Here is an 18,116-nt window from a genome sequence, read left to right as displayed (position 1 = left end):
TATCTTTTTCTGCACACATCACACACACACAATGTATTTTGTAATCGAAACAGGTTGAATCCCAACGAAAGAGATCCAACGAATGAAGAATTCCAATGAATTTTTATACTAATAATAACAAAACGACATAGATAGCGTAATTCACACACTTAAAAAAACGGAACCATGTGAAGAAAACACACGAATAGATTGCCACACAAAAATCAACCAAAGATATGATATGAACAATCGTAGTCAATTCGTGCAATGAATTTCACATATTCTCATATCGTATTAGATGTCGAACATTTAGTTTGTGACCCGAATATAGGGCGAGGTTTTAATAGTACAAGTGAGTGTCTTTTAACTTGATATTCAAATTAAATTCTTTTTCCTCAATATCATTCCAATGAAAAATAATTGATATTCATTTGATTTGAACATTTTTCGAATTGAAAAAATCATACATTGTATACAGTGATTAACTTAAAAAGTTTGTGCAAAAATCGTTACTCAAATAGTTACAAAAGCGACGTGTTTGATTAAAAAAAAGTAAATTGATTTGGCATTTTAGTTAAAGTAAAAACTTTCAAATAAAATTTATAATTTAACAAGCCAATTTTTAATATTGTGTTATCTGATTGACCTGAAAATTGAAGCCCGTGCTTGACGTTCAATTCAATTTTATTATTGTATCAGTGTGAATATATCAGTTTAAATTTGCTTTCGAAATAGAGAAAATCAATTTGGAAGCATAGAGTTTGTGTAGACCGAATCCAAATAAAAAAAAAGTAAAGGGGTGACGATGTAATCGGATCACAGTATAAGCAAACGCAGAATAAAACTTGGAGAAAGAGAAGGCTGAACGAAACGAAGTGACATGGCTGGCAAAGGAAATGGTCAAGGAGCCAACATGGCTAAATTGGAAAATCAAATATCGACCATAAAATATTCCATATTCTGTTTCAACATCATTGCATGGGTAAGTGAACGAGAGTGAAACATAGACAAGTTGTGTGTATGTGTTTTAGTTTTTCCAGCAGCATCACCTTCGCAATTTCAAATTCCCTTTTTCGATCAATTGAGCCAACAAAAAAAGTACGAAATGAACGAAAACATGACTAAAACAGTGTTTTATAATTCGTATACATTTCGGAATTGAAAATCAAATGCACGAATCGGCAGACAGACATACGAGAATCACAAAAATGAACAAGCAAAACGTTTATAAAGTTCCTTAGTACTGGCATAAAACAAGTGAAGAAAAAAAAAACACACACACACCAGACATTTGATTTTCCTGGAAATTCTTCGAAATTTATGCATCATAACGTATTAGTCGTGCGATGATTCATTGCTATGTATGAATCGATGTCGCAATTCAATTAAGAAAACTAAAAAAAAGTTTATCGCAATTCGGTTTCACCATAGAGTGTGTGTACAGCGTCTACAATTGAATGCGCTGATAAGAAATGCTATAACACAGAAGCAACAACGATGTCGTAGCGAAAAGGTGTCTCATTCTCTCATATACAAATAGTGATAGAGATTGAGAGACGCCGTTGGTTGAAATAAAATCTTGAAACAATTCACGATTGTATGTGTAATATGTATATGGATTGGATGTATGTCAGAGCGGTAAGAATTGAACAATAGCATATGGATTGCATGTTTAACACATTTACGCGACACAATATCGTCTGTGTACATATTCATGAGCTCACTCGATTATGTTGCAATATTGGCATGAATATACAATCGAACGAAATGTCCATAAATCCTCGATGCAATAGACTCAATATGTAATTTTCTTTCTTCGTTGCATTTTGTTTTTGCTCTGTTTCGTTTTATATTTTCCGAGTTTCGGGGCGAAAAGAAAAATCCAATTTGAATTTGAAGAATAAATGGATCTCTATTTCAATAAAAATGTAAATTCGTGAACATTTCCGTCAACAAGCATGAGGTATGCACGCTCTATTTTCGATGAATGCAACTCGATAGATGAAAGTAAATTTAATTAACAGAAAAATGGGGTACTTTAGTAAATCCTTTCCATTACTTCAACTGCATCAATGCCATTGTTTGTCAACCTAATTAAAAAGAATCAACCATTTACGCAATTAATTCAAACAGAGCATAACTTTTTATATGGGTTTCTTTTCCAATTACGTTTACACATCGATTAGTTAATCTTTGTGAAGTTTCGTTCTTTGAAACTCCGGCAATTTTGCAATCAAACGCAAAATGCCGTACACTCACTCGGAATATACCTACAATTGTTGTTATTGCATCAATGAGTCATCAAAGTTGTTTGTCATATTAAAAAAAAAAAGTACTTCAAGCATAATTGATGGCCAAATTAAAATTGTGTTTGTCATTCGTATAATTAAATATGCTATGCTCTGATAGAACGTTTTAATTAAAATTTTCACAAACAATCTTTTCATGCAATTTAATTAATCAACTAAGTTTTATAGATGCATACCACCGAGTAGTTACGTATCAAGATCAAAGAGGTGATTTATCGTAAAAATGCTTAAGTAAATGTTTAATCAAAGAAAAAGCAGATATAATTGCCGAAACAAAACTAATTTCGAACACCATGTAAGTCATAATTTGGGCTAGATTCACTGAATTTGGTATACATGTGACTCATGCAGGGAAATGCATATGCTATAGCGATGTTTTTGTACCATATAACAAAAACCGTTGATGCTAAATAGTTTTTTTTTTTTTGAAAATTGAATTATTTCGTTCAATGGAGAGAGGCAAAGAAACCACAGTTTTGTGATAAATGAAATTTTGTAAGTTTCAGAAAATCAAATATGCTCCCACAAATATGTTCTGTTTGATAAAATATACTCCATGTAACATAGCTTGAAGACATTTTTCTTTGAAGCATACACACAAAACTATTTTGGTTAAAATTCAGTGTAGGATTTTTGAAGTCAACAATATTGTAATTCATATTTAGGAATCATTTGCGTAAGCATAAAATTCGATTTTTTTTTTTTTTTTTTTTTTAATATGTGGTACCGACGAGATGTCACCAGTCACATCATAAACACATAGTATATAATGTGTATTGGCACAAAGAAGCAAACCGTCTATGAAATTTCATTTTTAATATCCTTGTAAACTATTTTGTGCCTAAATATGTAAAAAATGATATCATCAACTTGATTGTGCATTTCTCTCTCCTTTTCTTTCCAACGAAATGTACACGGTTTTTCCAAAAAATTCTTCCGAAGAAAATACACGCATACATGACGATGACTGTGTTCAGTGATTCATCGCTTCACATGGCCTCTGTTATGTTAACACAACGGGAATGATATGAATGCACGCATAATATTCGTAAATGTGCACATTGAATTATTTCCATGGCGAGATTGAGATGGGGAGGGGAGAAAAATTACGACAGAATGATAAGCTATAAAATTGGAAATGTGTGCATTTTTCCTCTCTTTCTTTGTCGTTCTGCTTCTCCTGCTCTTTTGTAATAGTATTTACGATGTGCACTCGAATATATTGTTTGTATACACGATGAATTTTTATTAATATTCAAGCTTTTCAATCTATTTTCGTCTTCAATGAACTCGTTTGAACCAAATTCTTTCTTCTTTCGTTTTTGTTACTTTGACTATGCAATTTTATATTATTATTCTTGCTTTTCCTTCGTAAAACGTAGAAATTCGTCACAGTCGTGCTGCACGTAATCAACTGACGATATGATTTTTTGCTTGTATTTTTTTTGTCTGTTCAAATGCATGGGTGCTCAAAAGGATTCATTTTTCATATTATTTATGTGAATCGGATAATAGAAAAAGTGACAAAGCACGAAAATGAAGCCGAACAAATCACATATTATGCAGTCGAAACGAAATGATTGAATAAATGAATGTATTAATTTGATGAAAGACGAAATTGACAAATCCAATTCCTGTATGCATACACGTGAAACGTTTTTTTGTTTGTTGCCACAATGAAATTGTACGCTGTGCATTTCACGGATTCAATTTCAAACTATTTAATGGAGAAAAAAACACACACATATATACACAGCGAGATTAAAATTCTGTCATATGTATGCGGTTACTTTGATTAACCGTTTTGCTGCTTTGAATGATTATACGCATTTGCACCCACGCTGACATTGATTTTATATTTTCATATTTTACCTTTCTGCAAAACGTATACAATGTGCCATGTTGTGGTTGACAAAATCCATTTCGAAATTAGTTTGCTCATTGGCTGATGTCAAATTATTAGTTTTCACATGCTGCACTCACTCTCTCGGTTATATCACAATAAAATGGAAAATTTTCACATCACAAGGTTTCAAATCGATGCCAAATTATTTTGTGACTTTGTTAAATGAAATACAATGGGCTTCGATCCGATGTTCTAATAAAAAATGAGATTTGATGTGAATAAAAATGGGAATTTTGAACCTTTCGAACTTATGTCCTTATTGACTTTGATCAAATTTAAGGTCACACATTTTTTACTCAAAGTCGAGTCATCTCTCATCTCTTATCAGTAAATTGCTAAAGATAAGCAGTTTCCCGACTTTTATTCCCTCTATTATTCTCAATCATTCAATTATTCTTTTCGACAAGAACAGAGTCAGACAATCTACATGGGTAAATTATGAATGCCTCTCGCACATTGTTCAATAGAAAAGAGTTGGAGAAATGTTATTTTCATTTTATATGTTACCCAAAATTGGAAAGATCAACAATATCGCAATACTAATGAAAAAAAATGTGAAACGTCATAAGGAATCCCATCAATATTCCAATATATTTGAACGGAGAATATTTCAAACAATTCCAATACAATACGCATTCATAGATATTCACGCATACTCAAACGTCAAAGGCGTACAAATCTAACGTCAAAGTATAAGTATATTTGCAGAAAATCCATATGTATGGATTATGCATGACAGTTTGCAGACATTTCTCGCATAAACGACATTGCTCATATCATAGATATATATATAAATCTATAGTCAATCGATTAGTCATTTCAATTTCCATAAAACGTGAGTCATGCATGGATTAAGGTACATACTGTGCACAAGAAATTGAGTACCACTCAAAAGGATGGTACAAAAAATGCAGCGAATTCCATAGCATTTCTAAGCTCAAAAGTAGATAGTTAATCAAAATGCCATAATTATGTTGAACCGTATGAAAAACGATGTACCGCGCGATGAAACCCAGAATATAATCATCTCAACCAAAATATGTTATTGGTCAGTGCGGCGCTCAACAGAGTATTTCACTTTTATCTAGCTAATTCTGGCTGCATATATGAATATGTACGTGTATGTGTACGTGTGCGTATGTGCAACTGGATATTAAACCACACCGAAAGGCAAAAAGTAATTCGAGTCGACAACAACATCACTCGAGAGAAAGGAAGCTTCTTTCGTTGTTAATATACATGCAATCATTGAGCATCTAGTAGGCAATATTGTTGTCATATGTGGCAAGCCACTGCCAGGCCCTACTCATTTTGCAATATGATTATTACTAGCATTCGGTTCGCATACGGTGTTTATCAACATGGCATTATTCACATTTGCATTAGGGTGTATGCACACAACATGCACATATGCTTTTGAAAATAACGCTCCAATGATGATAAAATTCGATGAAAATAATCTATGTATTTCAATTTCAAATTTGAAGCACTCTAATACACATCCAAACCATATATATTCTGCATTAATTGAATGCCTGAATATCTCATGGGTTTTAATTTTACCTTCAAGATTTGAATGTGCAGAGAGAAGAAGATGAGACAGAGAAAAAGAAATTATTCAAATGGAATTCATTCTCGGCAACTGGCAAAAATTTTCGGCTGCAAAACTGTATAAACCGAAACATAGACGAGAGAGAGAGAATTTGATTCGGTTCACAAGTCATCGATTCAATTTCTGAGGTTTAATACTAACCATCTGCAAACTTGATTGTATGGTTTCATAATTCCATTTTGTAAATCAAAGTTCACATCCAATGGGTACAGTAAACATTTCTTAACTCTTAAGAACTGACCCATTTGGTAAACAAAACTCTTTGAAAAGCCACAATGATAGAGCAGCATCAGCAGCTTACTATAGCCACTTATCATATAAATTGAATCAAAACATCAAAAGCTTCATATCTAAATATTCCTATTTTCTTGATTATCATCATGCATTTATTCCGAAATGGGCATCAAATATTGCAGTGCATTGTTGAATATTTTCATAATTCTCGGACACAAAATCAAAACAAATATACACAAAAATAAGGCTAAAATATTGTACATGTCGGTGAGATTTGAGTCTCAAAAAATTGAAAAAAAAAACATTTTTAAAGTAAACACCAAATGAATCTATGTAAAACACACACACAGAGACTTACAAACGCATTCGCTACGAATCTCAAAATTGCTGACATCAGGCATGCATCAATTGTTAAAGTCGACCGCTTCATTATCCATTTCTGTATCTTTGTCTGTAAAAGCGAAATGTTTCCATAATAATGATAAGTGTTTTTATGTCGAACATATTCTCATATTCGACACATGAAAATGTGTTGCAGATGAATTTCAAATATACTGATGGATATATAATAACAACAAAAACAAAACCATAAAAAACCATTATTTTCTCATTTAACGAAGAATAGGCATATATTTTTGAAACTGCTATGTCTATAGAGACATACGAAACGATTGTAGTATCGCTACAATGGTAAAAATTGCTGTAAATGACGTTTCATGTTTTCACCGGTCGGATTGCATATAGTCTGCAAATCATGGAGAGAGAAAGGGAGATGGGGTGTCCTACATGATGGTTTCATCCTAGGTAGACATTCATCCAAAACATCAAGCCTATATTCATCTCATACAAATATCATATGTTCGTTGGCAGCACATTGATGATAACACAGCTCAAATCTATATTCAAATGATGCACAATGAACGTTCCAAGATGATTATGGTAGGCTTGCATGTGTATTTTAATGCATATTTTCTGCCAACGATATTCATTTCCGTCCTCGGCATCCAATCGACGGCAAATAGTGAAATTGTATTTTCCAAACCAACAATTATGCATATAACGATGAACCCGATATTCACAAAATATGTCTGGTGTAATAGTGACGAATATCTAGAAAATGAATTGGTCCACCATCGTCATTTTCATTATTTGATCTTTATTTCGACCTCTTACTTTGCCTATCTTGTTTTTCTCTTGATTGCAACTATGAGAGAACGGCCAACCGAGAGCGAAAAATTTGGTGATTGAATGAGAGAAAAATAGACAGAGAGCTTTATTCATCCCATCTTACTTGGGCTCATTGTTATTGCTATATTATCATCGTTCATTTAATATTCAAAAACTTAGAGATAAACTTTTCGGGTGTACAGTCCAATTTAATGAAGCATTTAAAGAAACTTCACTAATATGTTTTCTTTGGCGTTCATTCGTTTATGGTATGTATTGGTTGTTCGTCCAAGCCTAAATCTAGATCAAACTCGTTTACGGTTGATGAACATCCAAACTATATAGAATTTGCATGAATTTTTCGTTCTGTTTCACTTTGAAAAATGCTATCAAATCAATCATTCTTGACGGCGTACCGACCGAGCAAGGGAATGAACGCAAGTGCTATCAATTAACAAATGGAAATGCAACGAACGGTTTTTGTCCGAAATAAATGTTGAAAAAATTCAATTCAACATTTGCGATTTGAGAATGTCTTAGGCATTTCAATCAGATAGGGCAGATGCTAAATTACTTTTCTATTCGGTAAATTCATTTGGTTGCCACTGAATGATTTGCTTTCAGAATGCTCATCCACGAATAATAAAGATACCATAAAGAAATTCTCACCGCCGCACATATATACACGCGTTGAACAATGAAGAATAACAATATAGCACGGCATAGGGACAGAGAACGAGTGATCTTGGTGACAAGAAAATCAATGTGAATTGAAAATGTTGTGCACATATGCTAAACTAATTACTAGCAAGTTTACAATTAACAACAACACACAATTGGACGAGGTCGAAATGTTTGATTTTATAACAATAGTGCCGTTAATAATGAATAAACACAGATACATAAATAAGTAATATGGTTATTATTACGAATATGACTTTGTTGATGATGTGTATCTGATTTCTTAGAATTACTTTACTGGATCTACTGTGGTTCTGGAATACTGTCGCTCTATACCACTACGCATCACACATCATGTGGAAAAACTATAAGAATGGACAGTGGCATGGGTGCGAATGTGTGAGTTTGAACGAGACAGTTGGCACAAGACGACATGATTTAAATGTTTTGTACGTTCTGTATGGGTGTTTATATAGTCGTTGTTTTGTGTGCGCCTGTGAGATAGATTGAGATATAGAATTTTGAGGGTCTGTGTAAAATTATGCACAAGTGAATGGATTGGCAAAAGGAAACGTCAAAATATATGCTTCATTAATTCAGATTAGATTATGCGAACGGCATAGATGATACACAATATTATTGTGAGGCATTGCGATTAAGATATTTTCGCTTTCTGTGTTTATATTTGGAGTTGTGGATGAGCATAGGATGCGATTTCATTAAAATTTCATTCATTTTACTGGTTACTTAATTAAAATAACGCATCTTCGATGTTTGTATACATATAATTCGAAAATGACTAAGGCACACTTAAATCGAATTTCTTACCAGTAAAAGTTCGTCTCTCATACATGACAATTTTCAATTCTTCACTCAGATTTTGAACCATTCGCTTACATTAATGCTTTAGTTGAAATAAACAGTTTTTCTTTTCAATATACAAAGAAACTCTATCTGAAGTTATCAAACGCTCTGACGCTTATACTTGAATATTGTTGAATCATTTCTCAATCAAAAGCGATTTGCAGAAGAGTGGGCAAGTTCAAAATGTATTTAAGTTAAGTGGTCATTTTATGGAATTCGACTAGAAATCTTTACTGGTTAGTGTGTTTTCAATCTGAATGTGTGTTATATGTGTGATATATACTTTTTTCTATTAGGGTACAACATTCAAATTCCTTTATCACATTTGACAAGAACGTACATAAGTTATTCGTGAATGCTGGTCGAATGAAATTCATATCTTATAAGCAAAAGACAATTTAAAATGTTCGAAAACATCTCTCATGACAAATGCATTCCATTCAATGCAATGCCACATCAGAAATTATGCAAAAGAATAATCAAGAACACAACTGAGAGAATGAAAGAAAGACTAAAGCAAACATGAGAATTGTCGAATTGCATGGTTTTCGAATGATGTTGAACAAACGGTGCCAAATCATACAAAATGTGCTCTACATATGTATGTTCACTAGAAAATATGGTTTTTGACTTGTTGGTATTTTCGTTGGAATGCTGTAATAAATCCTCTTAACCGCCAGACAATGTACAAACAAATCGATTGACTCTTAGAGGTTGACGTCGAGAGAATCAGATAGACCAAGAGAGAGAGAGAGAGAGAGAGCATGCGAGAGGGTGCATGCGTGCGTGCGTTTGAATGAATGTATTTAGTCAAATGAGCACAGCAAACGGTAGTGAGAGACATATAACGTCAGAGAGAAAGAGAGAGAGAAAACGATTTTGGTACCAAAGGTTGGATGAAGGTAAACAAAAATGCATGTGTTTTTTAGCCACACTACTGGCAACACGTGCACATGACGGTTATTTTGAAATGCAGTAAATTGGATTTGAAAATTCGTGGCTAAATGTATACATTCACAGACATACACACACACACCCTGACCGTTTTTCTCCCATTTCATTGCGCAAATAAAGCGTTTTACTATGCATAAATGACAAATAAACATTTCTCATGCTGTTATTCTAAAATGTTTGTGTGTGTTTTTTTTTTGCCTTTATCTGGTTTAGTTTTTAAGCCGTATTCTGATACTGATTGTATGTGCACATAACATAGGCGTGCACTTGTCACTGTATCTTTTTGTGTTGATATCACACCAATGCTCGATCCAACTGCTCAGCAGTTGCTGAATTGCGACTAGCCATTAACTAGCCGCTGATAGTCTATACTTTATCATAAAGTCTGGTACAATGATCGGTCATAATTTTACGAATACTACTTTTATCAGCAGTTGGTTTGCTAGCTTAAACATGGGTCCACTAAATATGCTACCATATTTGAATTTTTGGTGTCCACAACCGAAGAGGATAGAAATTAGTTAATAATAGTGATAAATGATTTTACATTATACAGATAATTGGTGCTGGAATGTTCATTGCAACGGTATGGATTCGTGCGGAGAAAAGTTTTGAAGAATGGATCCAAATATTAGACATATACGTTTACTATGTTGGCATTTACATTTTAATTGCTGCTTCGGTGATAATATTGATTGTATCATTTTTGGGCTGTTGCAGTGCACTAATGGAGCATACGCAGGGATTGTTTTTGGTAAGCATTTTCTTATTTAATAGATTCTGTATTATTTATCGTCAAAGCAGTCTGCCTCTTCCACACGATCCACTCTTGGACAATTTACAAGAGAGTAGACCGAGTGGAGGGAATCGATGAAGTAAGTATATTCGATGAGAGTATCTGACAAAGTTCTATACACACCTTCAAAGGCAACACAATAAGAGTCTTGTAAGTATAGACATAGCAGATAATGGGTACATTGAGTGACATATCCGTGAGCTACTCACTGAATTCATATGTCCATTTATTCGATGAAATGTCAATGAATGGAACATGCTCATTCAGTAAATTCCAAATTGTTTAAACACAAATTGATTATACGATAGTAATCTCTTCGGTTACTTATTTTCTATTATCAATGTACCTTCTTGCCTGAAAACGAATTCGAAATAAAAATTACCAGTTTTGGGAATCTTTATCTCCACTGTATATCATTGGTGTGATGTGATGGTTCTACTATTTTTAAGTCCCCACAAAAAAAATCGACTTCGATATTTTTTTTTCAAACAATTTCTCTCTTTTTTCTTGTGTTTTTTTTTTTGCTTTTCAATTCATCATGCGGATGACAACGACGATGACGACAACGCTGACCGTTTGTGTGCTTTGTGCAAACACATTACGAAACAATAAATAAAATTACATGTTGTTTTTATCCCTCATCTGCGCCTGAATCGCCTATCAAATACAATAAAACCGTCATCATCGTGGACTTTTTACTGTGGCCATCATTAAACCGTCTCACGCCTGAACGATATGAACACACAAAACGAAATATCAACATGATTTCGAAACGGTGATGTGCACATCAACAGTTTATTGGAACGCAATGTTTAGCATTCATCATACATGTGGCTGGATCGGCTGTTCTATTGGATTACAGTACACTAAATTCAAGCATACAGCCATTCATTCGTGACTCAATGAGACGTTTAATCATGTCATCGTCTACACCTCAATCAACGACCGTTTTGAAAATGATTCAGGAAAATGTAAGTACATCAGATGCATAGACATTAGAACACACTCGAATTGCGAACGATGACAGACAGATGAAAACGTATACGAAATCTAATAATAAAATCGATAACCGAATTAGAACGAAATGATACAAAAGTAAAGAAGAGAAAAGTAAAATGGTTTTTCGTTGTTAACATCTTGTTAAGCGGTTTTGCGATATGAGTTTCTGAATTTTATTTTCTTTATTATGTTCCATTTTAACCATTTTCTGACAACATTTTTTTTCAATTCTTTTTTTTGCTCGTCTCGGCTGTGTGTCTTCATTCTATGCTGCAAACCGTATTTGCCATGTGACAATTGAAATACAAATGCTTTTCGCTTATTCCAACACACATTTTTCAATGCAATGTCAAAAACAAACAAACAACGAATGAAAAAAAAAAAACGTTATCCAATCCAGATTGGTTGCTGCGGTGCAGATGGGTCTAATGACTATATTATTATGCGTCAACCATTGCCATCAACATGTCGGGACACTGTAACGGGTAATGCATTTTTCCATGGCTGTGTTGATGAGCTGACCTGGCTACTTGAGGATAAAAGTGGTTGGGTTGCCGGATTGGCGATGACACTTGCACTCATTCAAGTACGTATGGATTGCAAATGAAAACCGAATGAATTCTGAAAAGATTCAATTTTATATCTAGTTGTTATGAGTATTGTGCAAAATGATGGAAATGTCTATCTTTGGCATCTTTTTTATGTTCCAACCCCAACATTTCTGAACATTAAAACAAACCATTTTTCCGCGATTTTTTAATCATTAGGCTTAGTTTTTTTCGTTCTTTTTTATTCGTTTGCATTAATTTGAAATGTTCGATGTGGAAAATATGTGGTTATTTGAAAATTTCAATTGCATTGAAACCACATGTGGTTATCTCGTGGAGCTTTCAGCTCCAAATAAACCAAAACATTGAATTTGCTTTTTTCTTCTCTACTTTCTCTATCTATCTCTATCGTCCATTTCAAGTTATCATTGCAATCATTTTATGTAATTTTCCATTTCAAAAATATATTTATACATATATGTATATTCTATACAATAATATAAAAGCCATAGTCTATCATTTGCACAATGCACATGGATACAAAATGCAACGGCAGAATAAAAATGTTGAAAATTCCGGTTGCATTGCTGAAATATGAACTTGTGCATTTTTTTCCATTTGCTCATTCTTTTTGTTCTCTTTCTCTCTCTCTCTCGTTGATTTTAGGTTATAAATGTGGTGCTAAGCTTCGTTTTAATTCAGGCACTTAAAAAGGAAGAGGATGAGGCCAGAAACTACAGACAATAATTATTATTATGCTATTATACTTTTGAAATGAAGGAACGTTTCTTGCTGCCCAACATAGACTAATATGTGCATGAGAATGCATTCACTAACATACGCGACATTTTTGCACACATTTAACGTCCAACGTTCATAATAAATTTATGATTTTCTTCTTCTTTTTTTTAATTTTTTTATTTTAAATTCAATTAACATTTTTAATGCGTAGTTTTAAAGAAAATTAGTGGTATATGTGTGAAATTTTGTTCGTTCCATTGAAAATTCGTGTTCTTTAATAATCATCCGTTTTATTATAGGAAAAGCATTTACTACCTTATATATTACATATGTATATCAAATGACAAAAGGGATATGTTATGCTGAAGTTTAACATTTAAAGTTTATGTAATAACCGATCCAAATCCACTTTCAATTGACAATAGAGACAATTTATTGACGATTTTAATGCCAAATGAATTTTTTATGATTTTATCGAGAAACATGTTAACGAGACGTACTTGTAATTTCATATTTTCATTCCACATTTTTCCATTAAACGTATAATCACACTCGGTTTCGACGACAAAAACAGCTCTGAAGTACGCATAGAACGATTTTTTTTTGTTTTTATACATTTATATTTTAAGTTCGAAATAATTGAAATAAAAACTCTGTGCCTTGTTCCGAAGAGAAAAAGAAATTTGTTTTATTCATGCGTGATACTCCAATTGATTTTAATAAATAAAATCGAACAATATGGAACTGAAATTATTGTGAGAGAATTGTGCAAACCGTCTGCTAATTAAGAATAAAAAAATAGATCAATTGTTTATCCACACAATTTTAAGTTGTGAATGGGTGACAATAAGAGGATAATATCGCCATGACTTGATGTGCTGCACCGGAATAAATACCAAAAAGAAGCAAAGCTGCCCGAAAAACATTGGACTAAAAAAACCATAGAAAAGAATATACGAGACGATTTAAAACATTTCTACGAAGAAAAAAATGTCTATCACAAGAGAAAAAAAAACAATAAACAAATGCAGAAATTGGAAATGTGCAAGCGAAAGAAAGTGGTATATTGACGCGAATGGATTGAAACTAGATTTTGTCGCCAATGTTTATATGTCTCTCGATTGTGTCTTACACATTTTTTCTGGTTGTCAAATGTTAGCATTGCTCACGTAAATTTGTTGCGAATCGATTGGTGATTTTTCGCTCACAGGTATGGTTTTGCAAACAGAAAAATACACACCAACAACCCTCGCATTCACACACATGTACTTCAATTGTCGAACAAGAGGTGAACGAAAACCGATCGAAACAATGCACATAAGGAAATCCATTTCTGAAAAAAAATAAATTGAAACAAAATCGCTTGAAATATAACATACAGAAATGGTCCGATAATCGTTTTGGTGCCAAACAAATTTTTATTTTTTTCTCGATAAGTGTTTTGTGTGAGTGAGGCGAATGTGTCTGTGCATAGTAGTTGGTTACTATTTTTTTTTTCAGCGCTAAAGTCGCTTGAGTAACGAAATGGTTTTCATTTTCCGGTAGAATAGAGTTGGCGGCAATCAGCAAAATAACCGTCGTCGTATTGCATCGACAAGCTACACAATGTCCATATTGATATTCTAGACGCATTGATGCTTCAGTGTTTGTCTTTTTTTCGTTTCTGAATCGTTCTGGCTGTCGTCGTCGTCGTCATCGTTTTCTCGCATATTCAACTCCTTTATCCCGCTCGTTTTATTTTCATAGAAAAAAAATGGCACAAAATATATGTATGGGTATGTCGTTGTTATTGTATCTCATGGCAACATTGATGCATTTGCGCTTGGAATTGTAGCGAAAAGAAAATCAGCCATGCAATGCCAAACCCCAATGGCTGCTAAAGTCGTGAAAATAACAAAACCAGCAAAAAACGAAAACAAAAGCACAGCGCCTCGAAGCAAAATGAACAGAAACAAAAAACTGTTGATATATTCCAACGCCACCATGTCTAATACCTGAAGATTTTCAATTTCGTTTCCTGCGCGCACAAAAAACAAACAAAAGCACACAGTACACGATATGAAAATTCAATCAGATTATGAATGCAAACCATTTTTCAATTTGAATGAGGAACAAAAATATGAGTAAAATGCTGATAGCACTGTTCCACTCTGCGCAAGCAAATATACATACCAAATGGACGGGTGCGTCGATAAAAAGCGATGAATATCAACAACAGACATCGTCATGGAATCAAAATAAGTAAAGATATGTGTCGATTGTGTTAACGAAAACATTTTATACCACACCAATTGTAATAATATATGAATTTCGGCAAATGCGGGCAAATGAAAATGTTTACACTGTGCGCACATTTTCATGTCAATTTATCCGATAATGGCTTCAAAGCAAATGTAGGGCTTTTTCCACATTCCAGCAGACAAACAAGGATGCAAGGAAAAAGTGCATCCAAGTGAATGCAAACGAATCACAAATGAACTCGGAAATTTGCCAGTGACGATGAATAATGGGGAGAAAAAGAAAATGTTTACTGGAAGCCAATCTTTAAAAAGCAACTGCAAGAAGCAACTCACCACCACTTGTAATGCAACTCGACCGAAACTCACCAAACAAAGATATTTGCAGCGGAAAAAAAATGAATTTAAGCTTTGGAATTCAATGTTTGCTCATTAAAAAATACATAGCACTGCTAATTGCAGCAATAACATGTTGTAAATAAGTAGAATACACATAATTAAAAAAAAAATCAACAAAAATCGTGTAGCGCGTGCGGTTTCATTAATTTCGTACAGCCGAACTGCACATCCGTCCAACTATTTGCTGAATACATTTTTTTATTATGTAAACAACCATTAATCAATGTTTAACATAGTTGTACATGTTCCTCAATTGATGTAATAAGATTTTAAGAACTTATCGCCAATTTTTCGGTACTTTTCGAAGGCATTTCAGTAAACGTTCACCAAATTTGAAACTTTTTTAAAAAATTAAATAGTGTTGTCTCTCATTGCCAAGATGACACTTCAAGCATGAAAAGTCATTTTTTTCTGTCAATCTGCTCTTTGAAATTTGTATTTTTGGTCTAAATAGAAGAGTTTCGACGGTTTTATTCTTTGGATTTGCAATAGAAGAATGCTTTTGAAATAAAAAATAATAAAAATGTGAACACAGTATTGTAAACAACATTTGAACGTTCGAACTTAGACCCTGCCCTGTTGATCGCATGACTCTCTGAACACCGATGCATGTATTTTGAATTCCTTTCATTTGGTTTTTTTTTTTTTGTTTTCGTATGTTCAAACATTGAGCTGTATTTCACTCTGAGAAGGAGAGTGGTGTTTTTTTTGAAGTTTGAAGCATTTCGAGTTAAACAAAAATGCCCGGCAGCGCCCTCAATTGTGGACGGCAGTGGTCAGTGTGCAGTATATTATGCATAGACAATGTAATCCAACACACACTTAAATGCATTATATACATAGATAATGCTCTCGATAAGCTTAGTAACTTAATGCAAACATTTTCATGCGGCTAATATTTGCTTGTAAGTATGTTTGTCACTTGTTCCGTTTGGCTATCTTTCTGTTAAGGTTGAAACTGTGTGTTAAAAGTTTAGGCATTAACGAAACGTGAAATCTTGCCAATAGATGTTCAACAGCCAGGAATTTAATTATCTAAAGGGAAAAATGCATCATGCTCTAGTGTTTGTGTTTGTATGCGTGCATGTTTACAGAAAAGTGACGTTAGCACATTGCAATGTCAACACAAGCATACGGTCTTACGCTATAAATAATGGCATTATCGAACGGATGACAACGCTATTGAGTCTCGATTGTAATGGCGGTTGAACGTCGAATTGGCTGTTCCACTTTATAGTTTATATTTATACACACACATATACAGTACATACTACTTGAATTGCATTTCTGATGCATTCGAGATCGCTTTGCAATGCTCCATCGACATAGCCAAGAAGAAGGGTGAAAAATATAACAACGTCACATCGTATCCAAGACTCTCTCTCACTCTCACTCTATTATTATTATTAACGTGCAGTTCGAGTACATCCTCAGCCATCACTTCTTATCATTGCTCTTTCGTCTTTCTCTATCACCGCACATGCACATTGAATGCGCACAAAACTTTAGGTGAAATCGTAAATCATGAGAATACAAAAAAAAAAAGAAAACAGAACTCGAAAGCTAATGTAAAGAAATTCAGAAATAATCGAATCACATCAAGTGCCACCGACACAGAAAAATACACATTCAAAGATCCTGAAATGAACATTAAATGTGTGCAGTCTTTACAAGTGAAAACGGCAAATAGAAATCGTGTTTCGTGTTGCAAACGTTTGACACATTTCTATGTTCTAGCTCTCGCATGTTATCTTCTTCACTCCATTTTTGATGGCTTGATCTTGGCGAGAGGAAGAAAAGTACGAGAATTCAGCAACCAATTCACTCAACTATTCTTGTGGCTTCGCTTTGATAGTATTTTCTCTATTTTGATTGAGTAAATTGCTTTGGTGCTTTTCAATGGCAGAAAAGTTTTTCTAATACAATTCTTGAATATAACTTAATTTACTATAAATGTAATGCAAATAGAATTTTGCAAGAAAGAGATAGAGCATAATTGAGAACCAGAGCTTGTCGACTACGACGGGAAATGCGCATACATACCATGTATCCAACTGATTCACTCTCTTACTCTTTTGCATTGAACATGAATATGTTCACTTTCTGTTTTCCGCAATGCATAGGATTTCTAAATCGTTTTTCATACGAAACGAATGTTGCACGAAGAGATCGTTTAAGCTTTTTTTTAGTACATAGACAAAAACTAACAGCTTGCAATAGTCCCTTAATTCATATATCGACTTTCATATACATATATTGCAACTATATGTTGAATAGCTGGCACTCAATTCAATCATGGGGCGGCAGACACTACGAACTGTTGTAACTCTTCTTCTTCATTGATATAAAATATATGAATTAAAGAAGAAACAGCACTGTCAACAAAAACAGTACGAGAATTCTATCGAATGAATTTTAACTTCTATGTATTTCCATTTGGAAAGCAATCTCGTATTGAAAAGCGTTTATGAACTTGACAATTAATAAAACATACGATACGATGGATGATATTTCGCTGAAAAAAAATTCGCTTGAAAAAATGAATTTATGACACTATTAAAAAAACGAAACTTTTATGATGTGATGAAAGATAACATCAAACTTTTAACCAACAAAAGATTATCCGTTTTGCAGAGAAATAATCGAGAGCATTCGTTTTTATGACGAATTTTATGGTTTCTAATGATTTT

At 33.5% G+C, this 18,116-nt stretch overlaps 1 protein-coding gene across 2 annotated transcripts; it reads left to right on the top strand.

Moving 5' to 3' along the window:
- Nucleotides 1-253: 253 nt before the first annotated feature.
- Nucleotides 254-13,453, top strand: LOC116340131 (tetraspanin-2A-like). Of its 2 annotated transcripts, none has more exons than XM_031766392.1 (6): nucleotides 254-331; nucleotides 715-961; nucleotides 10,263-10,460; nucleotides 11,297-11,473; nucleotides 11,902-12,087; nucleotides 12,716-13,453. In XM_031766392.1, exons 2-6 carry the CDS (start codon nucleotides 860-862, stop codon nucleotides 12,794-12,796), a joined length of 744 nt encoding a protein of 247 aa, XP_031622252.1. In that variant the 5' UTR covers nucleotides 254-331; nucleotides 715-859; the 3' UTR covers nucleotides 12,797-13,453. The 2 variants fall into 2 exon arrangements, with proteins under 2 accessions (XP_031622252.1, XP_031622251.1); XM_031766391.1 differs by having other exon boundaries at nucleotides 305-331; nucleotides 458-961.
- The last annotated feature ends 4,663 nt before the right edge of the window (nucleotides 13,454-18,116 follow it).

Source organism: Contarinia nasturtii, unplaced genomic scaffold (genome assembly GCF_009176525.2).
Source record: "Contarinia nasturtii isolate CC-2019 unplaced genomic scaffold, AAFC_CNas_1.1 Cnas_scaffold_630, whole genome shotgun sequence".
Taxonomy (NCBI): domain Eukaryota; kingdom Metazoa; phylum Arthropoda; class Insecta; order Diptera; family Cecidomyiidae; genus Contarinia; species Contarinia nasturtii.
This window is presented reverse-complemented; position numbering and strand designations above follow the sequence as displayed.

What these genes read in the sequence shown, in the direction of transcription:
- LOC116340131 (XM_031766392.1), top strand. Translation starts at nt 860, where the DNA reads ATGGCTGGCAAAGGAAATGGTCAAGGAGCCAACATGGCTAAATTGGAA. An exon ending in ATACGCAGGGATTGTTTTTG is followed by an intron (nt 10,461 to 11,296) that starts GTAAGCATTTTC and finishes GCACATCAACAG; the next exon opens with TTTATTGGAACGCAATGTTT. An exon ending in TGACACTTGCACTCATTCAA is followed by an intron (nt 12,088 to 12,715) that starts GTACGTATGGAT and finishes CGTTGATTTTAG; the next exon opens with GTTATAAATGTGGTGCTAAG.